General features: G+C 41.9%; 1 protein-coding gene across 1 annotated transcript in view; it reads left to right on the top strand.

The window, feature by feature from the left end:
• Positions 1 to 20752, top strand: part of ANXA2 (annexin A2) — a 44928-nt gene that overhangs the window by 9858 nt on the left and 14318 nt on the right. The window contains exons 2-4 of the mRNA XM_081228038.1: positions 1418 to 1476; positions 4649 to 4748; positions 19524 to 19618. Of these exons, the coding sequence (XP_081084164.1) occupies positions 1429 to 1476; positions 4649 to 4748; positions 19524 to 19618 (243 nt within the window). The 5' untranslated portion in view covers positions 1418 to 1428. The remainder of the gene's footprint in view (positions 1 to 1417; positions 1477 to 4648; positions 4749 to 19523; positions 19619 to 20752) is intronic.

The raw sequence follows: 20752 nt of genomic DNA, 5'->3' as shown, positions 1-20752 counted from the left end.
TCTTTTTAGTGCTGAATAATATTACATTGTCTGGATGTACCACAGTTTATTTATAGAGGATGACTTTACAAACTAGGATCATATCCCAGTGCTGTGATGCATTGCAGGGGTTGGGGGTGTGTGTGATAGTGTCTGAGAGTTGGGGGAATGGGGGAGTTGGAATAGCTGTGATTTTCTTTTTTGCCGTGTGCTTAAAAGACTTCTATAAGCATCAAGAAGAGAGAAGACGTCGTGTAGGAGAGAGCTCATGGTGAAAATCTTGTAGAAATACTTCCATAACCACAAATAAAGGCAAATCTTTTTCTCTTAATTCCTCTAACTCACCCCAAACAGAGCCTGGAATCTGCCTAGTCCAAAGCCTTCTGATAAATTAACAAATGTCTATGTCCAAATATTCCTTCAAAGCCAGCTGTATGAAAACATGTAGACTAAGCAAACTGTTGGAAGAGAAAAGAAAGCTGAATTGCATGGGCACAATTTCCTTGATCAAAGAATATTAAGCAAAAATAGACCAAAACAGGAGTTGCTGCAATTCAGACGTCGTTCCCACTGTTTGAGGATGCAGCTCTGCTCTGTTTTCTTTATTTTGGGGAGGCTGTTGCTGAATGACCTGTCTTGTCTCAGTTGAGGTAAATTTCCTGCCAGTTGAGCACTTTTTATTGGCAGGGGTTGGTATATCAATTCCGAGAACTGTGTGATTGCAAAGCTGGAAAGCCAGTTCATTATGTTGTCTTATCACTGTCCAATTAAGTGTATTAACTGAAAGATGACTTCATTTCAGCCATTTTGAATCTTAAATACAAGGATCAGTCTTTTATGGGATGAATTAATGTCAAAATCTGTCCATTGTCTTTCTCATCAACAGTTTAAAATCTTCTAAGCATTGGTGAGCTAAGAGAGTAATTATGGATAGTAATAAAGGGCTCCATTTAGGAATCAGCCAGCATGAAAATGCTACTGATTTCAGTTCATATCCATAGTTTTCAGACTATGGATATATATTATATATGATATATTAAATCACTGGTGAAAAATACAGCAGTAATGGCTGGTTTGACAAGATTATCACTTTTTAGGAGAACCGGAAGATTCAGTCTTATCCTGTTTGGACAAGTTGCACTGGTCTTGGGAAGAAACGTTTTGTTTTGTATTTACAAGTCAGTCTCCCCAGGTTCTCTTTAAACTGAGCAAGAACAAGACTAACTAGTTCTGTAGTCCATCCCAAACCTAAGGCAAACCATCTCTCAGCTTTAATTTTCCCAATCACAAGATAAGAATTGCATCTGTTTGCAAATAGTACTCTAATATCGTCAGATGAAATGGTCCAAGAAGTGGAGATGAGTATAATGAATCACTGCCCTTCGGGGGAAAGGAAAGCCTCTTCATAATACTTTTTGTTGTACTTATTTTTTTCCAGCTTCTTTCAAAATGTCTACCGTTCATGAAATTCTCTGCAAGCTCAGCTTGGAGGGTGATGTAAGTATATCATTTTCACTTTGTGTAATTTTTGCAAATTGGGCATCTCTCTGGGAAACTGTGCCTCTTCCTTTCCTTGTACATCTAAGGAAAATGAGGACAAAATTCAGAGAGTCATTCCTGGAATCCCCTTGGTTCCCTGTCTTCCCCAGTACTTTAGCTGTTCCTAGTAGTTCAATTTGAAAGAAATGTTATGGCTCCAGAAACTGTTTTGGCATCACATTAAAATTGGACAGACACTAGTGACACTGAGATGCTTTGAATTTTTTCCTGCTATATACTTAACATGCCAGTGGTAGTAATTATTGTGATGATACAGGACTTTTTTTTTTTTTTAATTGAAGTATAGTTGCTTTACACTGCTGTGTCAGTCAGTTTCTGATGTACAGCAAAGTGAATCAGCCATACGGATACATATATCCCCTCTTTTTTGGATTTGCTTTCCATTTAGGTCACAACAGAGCACTGAGTAGAGTTCCCTGTGCTCTACAGTAGGTTCTCACTGATACAGGATTTTTAATGTCACGCCCTCAGATTTTCTTAATGGTTGGCATAAGCTGCAGCCATATTGAAAATGATCCTGCATGTTTTGGACTTCTTATAGTGTCCAGAGAGTTAGTCCAGACAAGGACTTTTTAAAATTTAGTACCTGGGAAAACTTTTCTCCAAAATAGCTAGAATTTTTTCTTTTTTAACAAAATAATAGAAGTATTATAATTCATCTTGTTGCCTTTTTTGCTTTGGCTATCAGGTAGCTCAGACTTATACTTAATTGTCTTTCACGGGAACTTGGAAATTCTGATACATTTGCTTTTTTGTTTTACAGTCAAAAATTTTAAAAGCTATATGCAAAATTATAAGTCATTGCAAATGCTTTTAGGATAAAGTAGAGTATAAATTATGAGTATGTAAAATATCTAATAATACAATACATCTTTCAGGTTATCTTGGCAGAACTGGCTTTTACAGAAACTCAGCAGTGACACTGGTTTGTAGGCATATCTTACAGATATTTCAAAATACACTCTCACTGAAATTAAAATGCAAAGAAGCAGTCAAGTGGGTTGACAGCAGCTTGGGTCGTGTGGTACATGTGGCCTCTGGTGCTTTGCCCATAAAACATTCAGATGGATGATATTGGCGCGAGCACAGGTTGTATGGAGTGTCAAGCCTACCTCGTTTTCATCTTTCTTCTTGGACCTTGTGCACGCTGTTGTTGGCAACCATACAAGCAGCATGTTGAGGTCCAGACAAGTCCAAGAGCTAAATAAATTTTTTCTTAATGGATCAGATCATTAGATCATTTCTAGTATCGGGTTTCATCAGAGGGCTTTTCATGTGGCCTTTGAAGTTACTCTAGTATGATGTGCTTCTCTGTGGAGAGATGGGACTGCAATAGAAAATGTCATGTATTCCCCAATACTTTGAAGGAAGAGAAACATCACTTTGGCCTCCATAACTTGGTTTTCAGATAAATGAATTTTACAGGTAATAAGTTCAATTATCCATTTAATTTTATTTCCAGAGATACTATAAAATTATGCAAAACTTTTCCCTACTCCCTGTTGTTTTTGGGATGAGATGACATAGCACCTGATATATGAAGCCATATTTGATATGGCTCTATGGCCAGACTGCCTACCTTTGTAAATAACTGATGGCATTGTTAATAAATAGGAAAATGTGCTCCCTTAGATTTCTGTCCTCATTTTATAGCCACCATATCATATATAGTAAGTATTTCAGAATAACACTTTGTCATTACCTTTTCCTGAATGTGTGCTCTATTCCCATTGAGTTAATCTTACTGGAAAGTTTAAGTAGTGAAATTATATGGAAAACACCTTGATAATCCACTGTGTTTCAGTTATATGTATTAACTGGATTTACTATTTGGTCACAAGTACATTTTGAAACATTTTGTCCAGCCCTGAACTTAGATTTGTGGCTTTGTGCTAGGAGACATTTGGGAGGATGGCATCTTAGTTGTTTACCTACACAGCCTCACTGCTAATAAATGCTGGGGTGCCTTGTAACGTGATGCATGTGGGTGGAAAGGTAAGTCAGGGCAACTCAGTCTCCGACTGTTCCCAGAAACAGCCTAGACAGAGTCATGATATGAGGGGAGGTGTGCAGTGTGGGGAGGCGGGGATGGGGAGCCTTGACGTTAAAGGCGGTGCAGTGGTGGATGGGTCCACTGGCCATCAGCCAACCTAAAGAACATTGTCAGTCCTGTTTTGTCTGTCCTTTGCTTTGGGACTGGATAGCAGGGAGGAGGAGAGCTGTAAGTGCATTTTAAAGGAGAGAAGTTAACACTCTGGAGAGGAGAACTGATGTAGAATCATGCTGTTGTCCTTACCTCAGTCTAGGGTCGGGAGGGCTGGGGAGGGTCCATCAGATCTGGAAGGGTGATGGGCTTTGAAAAGCACCAGAAAGGAAGAACCCGTGGTTTAAAAGGCAGTGAGAAAAAAAATACTAGGAAGAGTAGTAGGCAGAGGGGATCGTGTTAAAGACAGCAGAGTAGAGGGTAGAGAGAGTAGAGAAAGCAGGCGGAACCTGGCCAATATGAAGAGGATGTGGGCCATGTGGCCTGACCACCTTGGTTCCACGGCGGTGGCCAAAGGTGGGGGGGATACAGGAAGAAGATGCTTCCCTCACTTATCTCATAGTCCGAGACAGGCAGGCAGGCATTCTACATTTGCTTTTTAAAGAGTTGTGAGCTCAACGATACAGGCTCAGTGGAAATTCATGTGCCTGTAGCAAAAACTTGGCTAAACACACTTGTCATTCAGGCATTTCCAGATTTCCAGCTTGTTTCAAATTTTGGCCAGCTTAGTTTCATGCTCTTCAAAGCCTTCCGCAAAGAAACAGGTGGTTTCAAGTGCCCAGCTTTGTGTTTTCCGCCTTTGAGCCTGCATGAAAAGTAAGATGAAATGTAGAAATAGATTTATCATATTCTAAACTAATTGAGCCTTTGAAGAAGAATTCTCATTAGAAATAAGGAAGTTTCGTATCCTATGTGTGATGGCATGTTAATACTTACTGAGTTACCTAGCCTAAGAATGATGTGAATTATTAAAAGAAACAATAGGAAAAAAATATTTTAGGAATTGACATTTCAACAAGAGGATTTTAAATATGTGTGACTGGTGTGTTTGTCTTTTAACCTCAGCACTCCACACCTCCAAGTGCATATGGGTCAGTCAAAGCGTACACCAACTTTGATGCTGAGCGGGATGCTCTGAACATTGAAACAGCCATCAAGACTAAAGGTAGGCCGTACATTTGTCCTCCTGGTCAAACACTGACCAAAGCGTTTTTAGTCTCTTTCTTGAATCTTCATATATTGGTCATTTGAAATTGTCATCAAGCTTTAATGGAGCAATCGAAACCTACCCCACCCCATCCTTCTCTCCTTCGTTCCCCCTCTTTCTCCCTCCCTCCCTCCCTCCTCTCTTTGGAGAGAAGAAGATTTAAAACATGAGAAACTAAATAACCGAATAGCATAGTGACATGGAAATAGGCTTTCGCTGAGGGCCAGGAGGTCTGATCCCCTGGGTGGGTGCTTTGGGCTGAGCTCTTCACTTTGAGGCCTCACTGCCCCTTCTGTAAGGAAGAATTTGGTCATGGTGATCCCTAAGGGTCTCTTTTTGGTCCTAAATCGCCTTGAATTTTATTACATTTCTTGGAAAAATGCTGGGAACATTTTACTGCTTTGCTCTCAGATTGATCTAATGAGCGAAAAATTCAGACTTCTTTTTTTTTTTTTTTTTATTAGCTCCACAAGTTAGGCCCCTCCTTAGGCCTGGAGCTTGGCTTTGAAGAGCTGTCGGGATGATTGTATTTCCTAGAGTTCCAGGATGAGTAAGAGAGGACAAGGAGGCATAAAAGCCTCTGTTCCGAAATAAAGCAGATAAAGCATTTAATTGGGTAAGAGTTGAGCAAGGGCCTGTTCAGGTCACCGTGCTGTTTTCTGTATCCACAAGAGCCAGTGTTCAGACTTCTTTGGCTTATGTTAACGAAGCATGTACCTTTGGGGTTGCCCCATCCCCGGATCCTTGGAAACCCTGTGATTATTGTGGTGATGCTTGTGATTTCACCACACTCTTTTCCCCTTTAGGACAAAGTGCTTCTTTTCATATGAGGCTAGTTCAGCCATATGAACCAGAGTGGCTGCTGGTTCATCCCCTGCTGACAAGTTGTGGGACATTAGGACGATAGAGTGTTTTTACTTATTGACACATGCATACAATTCACATACAGGTCACTGACAGACTGGAGACCTCAGTCAGGGTGACCTGGGGCCCTAAAATTGGCGTGACCATGTGTCCCCGTTATGCCGGCATATTTACTGATCGTGCCCCCTTTCGCCCTCAGAATTGTCTTATTTTGCAGGATAGATTGCATAGTCACTTTTCCTAGAACCCTTGGAGAAACTGGTGACTGTGTTTCCAGGGATAGGAAGGAGTATAGAAAGATCCTTTACGTCCTGTGGTTCTAATAGGACATAGGTTTGCATCACTGGCCTCAAAGCAGCCTTAGTTTCCATGGGGACATTGTGGGCACCTCCCACTACGGGCGGCCTGGACAACTAACTACCTTCAAAAAGCCATCTTTTTTGGTGCTTTTAAATGACCATACTTGTCAAAGGCCAGGCTGGGAAGTCAGGAAGTCACTAATCAGAAAATGAAACTAAAATCTGCAGGGCTTACCTCCCTGCAGTCAGTTCTATTTGGTGGAGCCTAGTGGATGAGAGCATATGCATTCGTGGGTTCAAACCTTAGCTCTATCACTAATTTACTAGCCGTCTGACTCTGGGAAAACATTTAACTTTAAGCCTCAGCTTCCTTACTATAGAAGGAGGGCTAATAAAAGTCCCCACCTCACAGGGTTGTTGTGAAGTAGGAAGCACTTAGCATGGTGCCTGGCATATAGATAATACTCAAAATATGTCACCTTAACACACACACACACACACACACACACACACGCACGCACGCAATGCGCTCTCCTAAAAACTCACACACACACACACACACGCACGCAATGCGCTCTCCTAAAAACTCACACACACACACACACGCACGCAATGCGCTCTCCTAAAAACTCACCTTCTCACTATTTGGATGTGCCTGCATTCCTGGGGTTTCCCAACTAGCCATTGTAGAGATATAACCGAAGTTTAACAGTTAACTTATCTGACAAAGATAGTGCCTTTTACAAGCTTGAGACAAAGGCTGCCTTTATCCCTGCATGAGAAAGCTTTTAGCACACTGGAATGTAAAGATTGCGCAAATGAACTCTGGTAACAGCTGAAACTCCCAGGGTAATAAAAATACCTTCAGGCACTTTCTGAGTTAGTAGAAAAATACTGTAGTTTCTAAGCAGAAACATCTGGAGGGCTAAGATCTGGATTCCTGCATTCCAGTTTGGTCAAGTGCAGATGACTTCACCATTATTAGGGTTGCAGCTGCTTATTGAGTGCTGCTCATTATGGGCTGGCATGGCACCAAGCACTTCAGGAACATTCTTCCTAGGTGAACTTCAGATTAATCCTCTCATGTAGGGTGCTATCATCCCCAGTTTATGGGGGACACAATTTAGGATTAACATACTCCAGGTCTCTTGGCTGTGGTTCAGATAGGGGTTTTTTTTCTTTCTTTTTTTTTTTTTTTTTTTTTTTTTTTGCGGTATGCGGGCCTCTCACTGCTGTGGCCTCTCCCACTGCGGAGCACAGGCTCCGGATGCACAGGCCCAGCGGCCACGGCTCACGGGCCCAGCCGCTCCGCGGCATGTGGGATCTTCCCAGACCGGGCACGAACCCGTGTCCCCTGCATCGGCTCTCAACCACTGCTCCACCAGAGAAGCCCCCAGACAGGGGTTTTAACACAACTCTTTCCAGCCCCAGGGCTGTGCTCTCAGGCACCCCAATGTTATGCTACCCACCTGTCAGGGTTGGACTTTTTACTTTGCCATGAGTTGATTTCAGGCATGAGAACATTTTCTAGCTGTGATTCTGTGGATATCAGATACATGTTATATTTGTGGGTCCAGCTTTTGGTCTCCTGTCTTCTTCTCTCCCAAACTTAATGCCCAGTGGGTCCCACTTAAGACTGCTTTTTATTATTTGTTTTTGGTGCCTAGTGATTTTAAAGAGTAACTGATTTTTCTTGAGTTAAGTCTGTTGGTCCTTTAAAATAGTTTCTAGATTGTTGGTATATTTAGAACCTTAAATCCTTCTAGGAAACTCGAGAGGAAAGAATATGATAGCTATACAGAGCTCAGAGTTGTAACAAAGATGTTATTATCAGCATTGGTTATTATTTTTTTAACATCTTTATTAGAGTATAATTGCTTTACAGTGGTGTGTCAGTTTCTACTTTATAACAAAGTGAATCAGTTATACATATACATATGTCCCCATATCTCTTCCCTCTTGCATCTCCGTCCCTCCCACCCTCGCTATCCCACCCCTCTAGGTGGTCACAAAGCACTGAGCTGATCTCCCTTTGCTGTACCAGCATTGGTTATGATGGTAACAAACCTAGATCCATCTTCTACTTGGAGAGTGACTTAGTACATTATGGTAACTGCCGTTATATTACATAGAATGTCTGTAGAATGTCACCAAGACATGAAAAGTAAAGTTTGTAAACAATTTTTTTTACATTGTTATTATGATATAATTCACATCTCATACAATTCACCTATGTAAAATGTACAATTCAGGTTTTTTTTTTTAGTATATTCACAGAATTGTGCAACCATCACCACAGTCAATTTTGGAACACTCATATTTCACCTTAAATTTGTCAGTTGCATAGGAAATGGACACAAAATAGTGTATACAGTATGATCATACCACCACAATTTTTTTTTTTATGTCAAAAAGAAAAAAATAGGGCCTCCCTGGTGGCGCAGTGGTTGAGAGTCCGCCTGCCGATGCAGGGGATACGGGTTCGTGCCCCGGTCTGGGAGGATCCCATGTGCCGCGGAGCGGCTGGGCCCGTGAGCCATGGCCGCTGGGCCTGCGCGTCCGGAGCCTGTGCTCCGCAACGGGAGAGGCCACAGCAGTGAGAGGCCCGCATACCGCAAAAAAAAAAAAAAAAAAAAAAAAAAGAAAAAAATAAAAGGCATTATTAACTGACATATAGAATTATGGGTAATTGATTCTTTTCCTGTGTTTTCGGTATATTCTGTTTTTTCCAGTTTTTCTATGGTGACATGTATTACCTTCATAACGGAAAGCAGTAAACTAAATTAAAAATAAAAATGAAGTCATCGTAGTTGAACAACATGGGTTTGAACTGTGTGGGTCCACTTACACGTGGATGTTTTTCAACGCTAAGTATTACGGTGTTACGCGGTCAGAGGTTGGTTGAATCCACAGATACGGAACTGAGGATAAGGAGGGCCGACTATAAATTATATGTGGATTTTCAGCTGTTGGGGGTGTCGGCACCCCAAACCCTCCAGTTGTTCGAGGGTCAGCTGTAGTTGGGAAACTCACATCCCTTTTGTTTTTTTCTCCTTCCCCTTGATCTTTTTAGATACTAACACTAGTTTTAAAAAAATGAGTTAATTAAGATCTTACCTTCCCTTTTAGAATGCCTTTCACTTTAAGTGTAATTAAGAAGCTCATGCCCCACCTTAACTGGCTCCGTCTCAAACCCTTTTCCAGAAGAATACAATGCAAATTAATTGGTGTTTCCCTGACATCCAAGGAAACAGGGTAAACCTCAAATGCTGATACAAACAAAGCCAAAGGACCGTGAAAAGATGACCCTCTGGGCCTCCCCTCTCAGATAGGGTAGCCCGGGTGTGTGTGCACACGTGTGTGTGCATGTGCCAAGTGTAGAGCATGCTGGGCATTACCTGTACTGCCTGACATACGTCTGCTTCCCTATCCGAGTACTCGCAGGCAGAAGGGCTGTGAGCAAGTCACCTGTGGCCTAGGGTTACTCACTGCTCTTAAACCCAAGGATTGTAAACCGAGGCAGGCCTGCAGTGGGGAGAGTTAGGAGGGGCAGACCTGGGTGAGATCTATAGGCTGGTGCTGCCTAGACTGGTCAGAAGGCCCCAAAACAGCTCTTATCCCTCCCTTCTCCTCTGCCCTTATCTCTCGCCTGGGCTGCTAGGGCATTTGTCCTTATTTATTTATAAAATATTTATTTATTTATTTGGTTGTGCCAGGTCTTAGTTGCAGCAGGTGGGCTCCTTAGTTGTGGCACGTGAACTCTTAGTTCTGGCATGCACGTGAGATCTAGTTCCCTGACCCGGGCCCCCTGCCTTGGGAGTGTGGAATCTTACCCACTGCGCCACCAGGGAAGTCCCTGTCCTTATTTTTACGGGCCTCCTTGCCTCATCCATTGCAGATTCTCTGTCTAGCTTCATCTCCAGGCTATTCGGTGCCACAAACAGAGCCTTTGCTCTCTCAGGAGTGTGCAGCCCGCTTCTAGTGGGAGTGTTGGCGCACTTCTGACATCCAGGCAGTTCCCACTCATCTTGGCCTGAGCTGATGCACCGCCTCTTCTCCGAGCCTTCTCTAAGAGGGAGGCAGAATCATTTATTCCTTGATCTGTGTCTCATAATACTTTCGTCTCATTTGTAGCTCTTGCCACATTGTGTTATAGTTATTTATCTATGGGTTTGTCTCTCCCACCAGAAAGTGAGCTCCTTGAGGGCAAGGACTTTATTTCATTAAACTTTTCTAATGCCCAGGCCTCTGGGATCATGTGAGAAAGTACATATTTCACCTGAATAGTAGTGAAAATGTACACAGATACCAGAGCATACAGGTGAGTGCAGAGTCAGGATATGTGGCTGGCAAGAGAAGGCAGCAGAAGGCAGTTCCAGAATCTGGACCATATCCCCAAAGGATTAACAGTCCCCTAGTGAGCTTTGATCCTTTTTTCCAAAATGAATTTAGCTCACACTTGTAAGTCTGCTTTGTTTTTGGTTTGAAGGGATCTCAGTGTTCCTGAGCATGTCACCTAAACCAAATAGATGATTGCTTTGTGTATGCTCTGGCTTGAGGTAGACTCTGCAATTACTTACCTTAATTAACGTCTAGTTAGAAACTGAATAAAGCCATGCAAAAGTAGTAATATTGCTTAATTAACAAGAGGTTTCTGAGACTTAAATCTGTAGGAGTCTCTTGGTCTAGATTGGCCTTGGGTTAAATATATACTGCAGAGTGTACAACACAGCTGTGAATGGTTTACCATATGGGTCCAAATAACTAGAAAGGAAAGTCAGCTAAATTAGAAAAGGATGAATCTAGACTACATAAAATAGATTGTAATTAGAAGCAGCACAACCCCGGAGTTAGTGTAAGTGCCAATAAACTGGTACAGCTTCGGTCTCTCTCTGGAAGGGGAGGGTAATGAATTGCCCTATTATTATTGCCAGTTTTGATTTTAGCAGTATTTGTGTTCTCCGGAAGGGTTGCAGAAGCGGGTGATTTTTCCCTCCCTTGTAAGCACAAGTATAGAAGCATAGCGGCAGCAAGTTTCTGCGCTTATTTTTTTCTTATACTTTTGAAATGGAGCTGCTTAAGATTTCCAGCATGGCCGAAAGACTAACATCCCATGGCAGTGGGAAGCAAGCCAGGATGTGTATTTTTGGTTTCACCTGCACACCTGGAGGTATATTTCATTTAGCTGAGACAGCAATGAGGAATGTATTCTCTTGAAGATGCCAGGAGGCAGATTGGCTCTGAAAAGTAGCATCTCTCCCACGGGAGCGGCATCAGAGGTGTGGGCCCAAACTAAGAGCCCCCAAGCCTGAGTGTGAGCATGCTTGTGGGAAAGGCCTTTCTGCCCCACGTAGCCCAGGGCCTTCTCACCCTAACCATCCTGGAAGTGAACAGGAGGGAACAAAACCTTCCCGTTGATGAGGACTTTCCTTTTGTGTTCAAGCTGACTTTTTAGACTGAATTCTCATCTTACAGCACTGCTGGGAACAAAGAGGAACCAGTGCTGAGTCACAGCCACCTTTACTCTGGGCACAGATTTTCTGATTTTTTTCAAGATGATCATTGTCTACTCGGGTAGGTAGATGCCAGACTCAAGCCAAGGAGCCTGTGAAACATGGGTGAAGGAGTCCCTGGTGCCTTTCTCATTGTAGGCATCGGCTGTGTTGCCTGCCTGTCAGCTTTTTCTTTTTCGTAAAAAATGGTTACCTCTTTTCCATGAGGAAATCCGAATACCGGTGACACCCAGGGACGATGGAAGTCACCACGTTCTTATCTGGTGTCGGCAGTGCTGAGACAATAAATAGTAACTTTTCTGTCAGCTGAGTTCAGGGTGGGTATCAGTTTCTTTTACATCTGTTCAGATTTTTTACTTTCTGACTCAGGAAGCTGGTCGAGCAACAAGGCACAAATTGGTGCTTGCATTTTATGCATAACCCTTCATTTGCAATTTTATTTGGATCTTGAGTGGTGGCCTTTGTGTTTTCCTGCTGGTCCTGTAGAGTATCTCAGAAATGTAATTATGCACGGAAGACAGACAGGGTTCCAGATTATTAAAATACCCAGTGGGATTACCAAGGAGACTGTACTTAAATCCTTTCTAAGGGACTCAGCTGAGGTGAGACCAGAGCAGAATGGAAATAGAAGAAATTTGATTTCTGGGCCCAATCCTCTTCTTAGGCACTTAGCTAAACCGCGCTTTCCCTGAGTCGGGCCAGGCAACACCGTGGCAGATGGTGGGAAGGGTACTTTGGGCAACAGTGTGTGTGTGAGTATCTGTGTGTGTCTTTGTGCGTGCATGTGTTTCTCCGTCTCTAAAATCACTCTCACTGGCATTTTAGGCTCCTATTGAGTTATGAATGGCTATTTCCAGAAGAGAGTCTTCTAGCTCTTTCTCTTGAGAAAAACCTCAGTTGGGTTAGCTCAGTGGCCACGCATTGTTACTGGGTGGCAAATCATTATCTACAGATTATTCAATGGGTGTACATTTGTATGTTCTAAATAGTAAGTCCAGTTCTGTAGACAAATAGACACGTTACTGTCTCCAATCCTTTTTAGCAACAAGATGGAGGAGTGTGGTATAAAGAAGTACCAAATTATAATTCAAAAAGGTACAAACATGACTCATAGAGATATAGGATAAACACTTGGCAAACATTTATTTAATTCATTGAGATAGGGCTGGTTCAAAGGGAAATTTGGGAGACTAGGTGTTTATAGGCCCTGAGGAAAGAATGTTGGAAGAAGATTGCTAGGCTGGATACAAGACCGTTAGTGTCCTTCAGGGCACTGAAGCCATAATCTTGGGGGCTGTCCTTTCTACTGGACCAAAATCTACAAGTTAACACATAACCCCATAGAGCCTATGCCGTAATCAGTAGTGAGTAGCAAATTGAGTGAGAGCGTGCCCTAGAGAAACAGTCTTGGATGGGCCTTTTAGCCACACTGGGAAGACATGTTCCCTTCCTTTTGCCTTATTTTCAAGTTTTGGATTATTTTCTGGAACAGGAGGCAGAATAGCCCAACGTAGATATTTAATCCTGGTTTGAATCCCAGCTCTGCAAGTGACTTGCCTGTGTGACCTTGGGTGAGTCCAGGTCTTTTCCTCATTGGTACAATGGGGATGACAATAACACCCACCGCACACGGACACGATGACAATTGCAAGAGAGCTTTGTACAAAGCACCTTGTAAAATGCCTGGCATGTAGGTACTCAGTGAATGGTTGATACTATCAATATTATAATAAAATAAAACCCATGGGTCTGTGCCTTCTCCTCTCTCTGTGGCCTGCCTATGACCTTGTTGTAAAGATGATTTCTGAGGTTTGATACTGATATGCCCAGTAACCTAAGCCAAGTCCTGGTATTACCTATGATCTAGGTAAGGAGCGGATCTGGGCAGTTTTCCTTTATTTTCTGACTAGTCAGTCAGCCCTGCCTGGAGGGCCTCCTGAGTCCTTTATCAAACAAAATGAAATCTGTTTTCTCTGTGCAGTCAGTGTGCCTTGGCAGATGTGAGTCAGAATCCTGTTCAGAATGGCCTCTTGGTTCCTTGCCATGAACAGTAAAGATGCACATTTTCCATGCAGTGCCAGATGTGGAGCTGACTTGGGGTTTCCACCCACAGAGAGGAGGAGACTCCAGGAGGCCCATTTTGTGGGTTTGGATTCAGCCGTTATTTTAGACTGCAAGTGTTCTTTGTTTTAAAAATATGGCTGATGTTTTAAGGAACCCATGACCCCAGAGTTTTCTGTGTGAGCCCTGCTGTCAGCGGTGCCTTCCCATGGCATCACTTGCCAGAGCTGTGGCTTCAGGTGACTAGCACTTAGAACAGGGACTGATTTTTTTCAGATGCCCCGGAATGTGGGAAGAAGCATTTTTGTAGTTAGCTGATAAGATTAGTTGGCCATTTTCATTCAAGGAATAAATGCTTAAAAACTTTCGTGCTGCTTTCCATCAGGAGCCAAATAAATTTGTGTCTTAGTTCCTCACCAGTCTTGAAAATCTTCCCTTCTATTAGTGTTGAAAAGACATTTAATGTCCATCAACAGAGGATTGGATAAAGAAGCTGTGGTACATACATACAATGGAATATTACTCAGCCATAAAAAAGAACGAAATAATGCCATTTGCAGCAACATGGGTGGACCTAGAGATTATCATACTAAGTGAAGTAAGTCAGACAGAGAAAGACAAGTATCATATGATATCACTTATATGTAGAATCTAAAAAGATGATACAAGTGAACTTATTTACAAAACAGAAACAGACTCACAAGCCTTCGAAAATAAACTTACGGTTGCCAAAGGGGAAAGGTTGGGGGGAGGGATAAATTAGGAGGTTGGGATTAACGTATACACGCTACTATATATAAAATAGATAATGAGCAAGGGCCTACTGTATGGCACAGGGAACTCTATTCAGTATTCTATAATAACCTATATGGGAAAAGAATCTGAAAAAGAATGGATATATGTATATAAATATGTATAACTGAATCACTTTGCTGTACACCTGAAACACAACATTGTAAATTAACTATACTCCAATATAAAATAAAAATTAAATTTAAAAAAAGGCATTAAAAAAATCTGCCTGAATCACAGAATTTACTGTGTTCTCACCCACATTCTGTGGGATCCCGCACCCATGTCATTGTTTCCCAATGTGAGGCTTTGCTTGGATTACTTTGTGACCTTCCGTATCAAACACAAGAGGAATGGGACGGGAAAATCGGCATTATTCACATTTATTGTTTTCTTTATGCGTTTGCTTCATCCACGCAGTTTGTTTTCGACCCTGGGCTCCTTCCCTCAGCAGACACTTCCCTTCGCACTGGCACAGGAGAGGTCGGAAAGTGCAAACCCAGAGAGGCAGAGCCTCATCTGCGGTCGTCTGCGCCTACGTTAACCTTGTTAAATGTAAAGCTTTCCTGGTGTACTGGCACTTGCTGTGCATTTGTTGACGGTGATTGTGCTGACGTGGGTAGCTGAATGTTCAGCCCTCATCCTTCAGCTGCATCCTGGGCAGGAGTGGTGAGTCACCGGATGACCCTTGCAGCTTCAACCTGGACTGAACTATTTTCCACAGGAATAAACCGTCTCGCCAGTTATGATGCCAGGTCGAGAGGAAGCAGTACTGTTCTGAAGATAAGATGGCTAAATCCCACTGGCAGATGTGTGCAATTCTGGGGTTCCAACGCAGGACATGCCTTACGTGGCTTTCAGTAGGCCATTGATCCTGGGCCCTACGATTTTTTTTCCTCTTTCTAGTTCAATTTGAAACGTGCGAACAGTGGTATGGGAGGAAAAGCCAGTGGTATGGGAGGAAAAGCTGATGCGGGTGAGGCCCTCGGAAGGAGGAGGGGGCTTCCACTAGTAGAAATAGCCTCCATTTACTTTCTTTGTAGTTGCTGGCATTAACATTTGTGTAATGTATCAGATCTTTCATTGGCAAGGGGTCCCAGCATGCTGGATGCTGCATCACAGCAGGCTGTTTGTTTGCTGAGTAATTTAGGTAAAATACACTTAGGTGCCTTCAGGCTCTAGTTGTTGCTGAGTCCTAGGTGAGATTCAGGTTAACCACCCAGGCTCTTTATGGGGATTTCCAGTAACTGGATTGTATTCTGACTCTGTTGGCTGAATGCTAAGCTGCTATGAACACAAAGGGTTCATTGTTTGATTGCTAAGAGAGGTTTGTTTCATTGACTAAGAGCATGGGACTGCACTGAAGTTTGTGGAGTGAGCTCTTTTCAGGTGCTATTTCTTACCTGGGTTGTTTGAACAAAGGTAAGCATTTCTTTCCCTAAAATTGTAGTTGACCCTGCACCTCACAGAAGCAGTTGGTAGAAGCAGTTTAATAGTCTTATACACAGGCAGATTTCCAACGACCTTTCCAATTCCCACCCATGCTTTTCCATCTCTGTTGGCGATTCTCAAATAAAGAATCACCAGGGAGCTGGTTGAAATGCTGCTTCCCAGGTCCAAGAGTCTTTAATCATATCTCAGGGGGCAGGGAAGCCCAGGGAGCTGTGTTTTTTTTTCTTTAATTTTTTAAATTGAAGTACAGTTGATTTACAATATTATATTAGTTTCAGGTATATAGCATAGTGATTTGGTATTTTTGCAAATTATACTCCATTATAGCTTATTACAAGATAATGGCTATAATTCCCTATGCTGTACAGTATATCCTTGTTGCTTATCTATTTTATACATAGGAGCTGTGTTTCTAATAAGTGCTTCATGTGATTCTCATTCAGGTGGGCTCAGGACCACATTCTGACACAAACACAACTTTGCATTTGTTTCCAAGGGGGAATAATTTTTTATGGGTCAGTGTTCTTGGCATGCCTTTAGGTCAGCAGCCCAAAGATTGGTTTTAGGAAATATTAGAGTTGAGATTAGAGGGTATAATTGTATTTTGTTATTCTCCACCATTTTCAGATTTGGGTAAGAAAGTTAAGTGTAAAGGAAGAAGATGTTTAAACAAGTGGTTTTCCTAATATAAAGTTAGAGCTATAGAATATTGAGAGAGAGAGAGAGAGAGCATATGTAAACACACGTATGTGGGGAGGCATGCATGCCCATGTGACCAGATACATCCACGAAAGTAGCCTGGTAAGCCTTAACCAGTCTGGGAAGAAATCTGTCCAGCCTGTACCTAAGCTCAATTTTTGGGACTTCCCTCGTGGTCCAGTGGGTAGGACTCCATGCTCCAAACACAGGGGGCCCTGGGTCGGGGCACTAGATCCTGCGTGCATGCTGCAACTAACAGTCCACATGCTGCAACTAAAAAGATCCACGTGCCACAACTAAGAAGTCTGCATGCCACAACTAAGACCCGGTGCAGCCTAAATAAATAAGTAAGTAAGTAAGTAAAGAAATAAATAAATAAGTTGCAGTACATTCTGTAGAATAGATTTTTTTTTTTTAAAAAAAGCTCGATTTTCTGTGTTAGTCTTTCGTGGAAGCAGAACTGGAGGTCATTGTTCAAGTCCCTTCCTCATGCAAGTGTAGATGCTAAGACCCCAGGAGGGCAGATGCTTCCACGGTAACAGTGGCAGAGCTGGACCTCTGTCTCTCTAAGCTTCAAGCTTCCCCATCTGTAAACGAGGAAGACAAATAGCCATCCCACATGGTTGTTGTGAGGGTTACATAAGATGGTTTGCATTAGGATGTTTTGGAAACCAAAGAGAATGATATAGATACAGTTCCTGAATATCATGCATAGCGTGTTCTATTCTAACTAAAGTATTTAGAACCACACTAGGAATCTCGTGAGGTGAAGTCACTAGTTGATTCTAGATCAATGATTATATGTCATTTGTGGTGTATACATTTTAAAAATACCCTTCTTGTGCTCATCATAGTGAATTGGAAACTATAGTTAATCGAAAGCAAGAAAACTTGAAATTATCTATAATCCTACCACTCAGATGATCCCTATTAAAATTTTGGTATAAACTAACACAGTATTGTGAATCAACTATACGCCAATAAAAATTAAAAAATTTGGGGCTTCCCTGGTGGCGCAGTGGTTGAGAGACCGCCTGCCGATGCAGGGGACACAGGTTCGTGCCCCAGTCTGGGAAGATCCCACATGCCGCAGAGCAGCTGGGCCCGTGAGCCACGGCCGCTGAGCCTGCGAGTCCGGAGCCTGTGCTCCGCAACGGGAGAGGCCACAACAGTGAGAGGCCCGCGTACCGCAAAAAAAAAAAAAAAAAAAAAAAAAAAAAATTTGTTTTTGGTATGAAGGGTTCAACATATTTTCTTACACACGAGCATGCCTTTTACAATACTCAGGTTAGATTGGGTGTACTGTTTTGCAACCTGTTTTTTTACATAACAGTATATTGTGAACATTTTTTCATGTAATTTAATACTTTATACCGTCATTTTAAATGTCTGTATATTATCCCATTATATGGACAAAAACATTTATTTAATCAATCTATTTTTAGACATTTCCCCCTTTATTTTTTGCCAAAATAAGCATCTTTGAAACAATCTCATACTCAGCAGTTGGGTTTCTACGTTGACACCAGCTACTCTGAAAATCAGAGCTAAAGGTATAAATGCTGCAGTTAAGGTAACTAACATATTGGTATGAATTCACTTAAAAATGAGTATGTAAGGGCTTCCCTGGTGGCGCAGTGGTTGAGAGTCCGCCTGCTGGTGCAGGGGACACGGGTTCGCGCCCCAGTCCGGGAAGATCCCACATGCCGAGGAGCAGCTGGGTCCGTGAGCCATGGCCGCTGAGCCTGCGCGTCCGGAGCCTGTGCTCCGCAATGGGAGAGGCCACAACAGTGAGATGCCCGCGTACCGCAAAAAAAAAAAAAAATAATAATAAAAAAAAAAAATGAGTATGTAAATACAAAAATGTTACTTATTTTTATACCCAGAAATTCTAACTTTCTGCTTTTGGATCTTTCTAACACACTTGAGAGTTTAGAATACCTTCTTTGTAAGTCTGCTCATTGCCTCTGTCTCAGAGCATTATCGTTCTGACCTTTCTATTGCTTTGGAACTCCTGATTTCCTATAGGCTGGGCTGTTTGCAGTACACGTGTGACCCTGGAGGCTTAACCACTCTGCTCTTTCTCACTCAGGAATTACCTATGCAGTTATGGCAAAGACTTCTTTTTATTAAACAAAGTTCATAATCAGTCAGGAGAGAGACCTTTCACTTTCTGAATTCTTAAAATAGTGCTTCCTTAAGTTAAATGGCATGTTAAGAGTATTTCTGATATAAAATTGGAAACTTTCAGATACCAGAAGGCATTGCTTATCTTTGTAAATACACATGTTCCAATTAGAATAGGCACTAAAACATTTTGGTGGCACTTCAAAACTCCCAGTTTAGATTTAATTTAGATTAAAACATTATTCTTTTTAATAAAGTTATAAAATTGATTATTAAAATTGCCTATTGAATATCAAAAGCAGTGGAACATTTATTTTCCTTACAAAACAATTTAGTCTTCAGTAAGTAGGATTGTATTAATCAGTTATGCTATTAAAATACAACTGCCATATTAAATCTGACTCATTTGTCATGACAGTTTATATAATTATAGAAATTGTACCTAGCTGCTTATATAGCCATAATCCTGCAATAAATATAAATAATTGTCTCTATTAATTCAGGTTGCGGTTACTGTCTATTAAAACCTCACTTAAATGGTAATTCGGGGACCTTCATTTAAAATCTTTCTAAATCTTTGTTGTTCCATCTGACTGCCAAAGCCCCACAAACGCACCTCCTGCTGTTGAGTCCAGAAACCCAATTTATGAGTGAAATAGTTTTTTTTGTTTTTTTTTAAAATACAGATACTTAAAAAGGTCCATTTAGACTTGAGGTTTGAGGCTGTCAGGAAAAACAGAAAAGAGGGTATACATGTTGGGTGGAGGGTGCTGACAAAAAGAAAGAAAACATCTTAATGTGTTGGTATTTCACTTTAGGGACTAATATATACATTACCGGTTGAAAAAATGCTTAAAACCTTCTATGTAAGCCCAAGGAACTAGAGCATATGGTTGAGTAACTACTCACTACTTGTGTCTTCATAGGTGTGGATGAGGTCACCATTGTCAACATTTTGACCAACCGCAGCAATGAACAGAGACAGGATATTGCCTTCGCCTACCAGAGAAGGACCAAAAAGGTACAACAGGTTCAGGGATGGAGGGCATTCCATGTTGAATTTCAGTTCCTCAGCCATTGCTTTTTCTTTTTGTGAGTTCTGGCTCTTCCCAGCAAGCGCCTTCTGGAACCCTAGGAGATCCAAGGTTTTCCCCTTACATCCTGTAAGAGTCACAACTCACACATACGTGTCCCCCTGGGGTGCTTGGAGCTTATTCATAAAGACCACACCCTCTTCCAACCCAGAGGTTGTAAAGGGAGCAGTTCTGGAAATAGAAAGGATAGGGGAAAACAACAACAGGTATCATTTATTGAATGCTAACTTTGTGCCAGGTATGCCGTTCTCTACATGTGGCCACTCATTTCATCTTTATGACTTCTGCTGGTTCTTGATAAAATGTTTTGAATTTAATCTTGGGACACTAGCCTCCATTTGAATATTGATCCTGACACACTCCTCTCATTCTTAAAAAAATACAGTTGAATTCCTAAGATCTTAGCAACCACCAGGTTTAGTTTAGTAGTTCATTTGGTCTCCAGGCTATCTTCACCTTGCCATGCTCTCACTATTTAAAGGGTCTTGTGTACTTTTTTCCCTTGCTTGTCCACGAGTGGTTAAGGAACAGCCCAGCACTTGTTCATCCTTTATTTTGTCGCAGTGTTAGGAAATTTATTTTTACAGACAGGCTGCTTTATTTTTAACTTCTTGCTATTAAAAGCTTTTGATTTATTCTTGGACGGTGCAGTAAGCATGGCTTCCTGCAGCTCCCGTTTGACTTACGGCTTTCACTCGTAGTCACAGTGGAGGTGAGCTGGAAGGATTCTAGAAAAGACATTTCTGCACTTGGAGTTGACATGACCACCAGGGTCCAGGAAGTTGCAGGTCACACCCTGCTATATCTCCCTCTCCCACCTCTCAAAACAGTTGGAAAGGACATAAATAGGAAAGCATGCAGCTTGTTTCCTCTCATAATGCATTAAAATTTTTCTTCCAGCTAGACTGACATTAATCTACTATAGTGAGGCATGGAAGGGAGTGTTTATTTCTCCACTTTCCCAAAAGGATCTGTGAGCTGGTAGAGCTGAGTTCCAGTTGGAGCAGAAGGCCCACCTCTTTGGACAATATGCCTGTAATTGCTCCTTCAGCTGTCACAGA

This window comes from Mesoplodon bidens, assembly GCF_964165515.1.
Source record: "Mesoplodon bidens genome assembly, chromosome: 3".
Taxonomy (NCBI): Eukaryota; Metazoa; Chordata; class Mammalia; order Artiodactyla; family Ziphiidae; genus Mesoplodon; species Mesoplodon bidens.
Note: the sequence above shows the minus strand (reverse complement) of the source record. Positions and strands in the feature narration are given on the sequence as shown.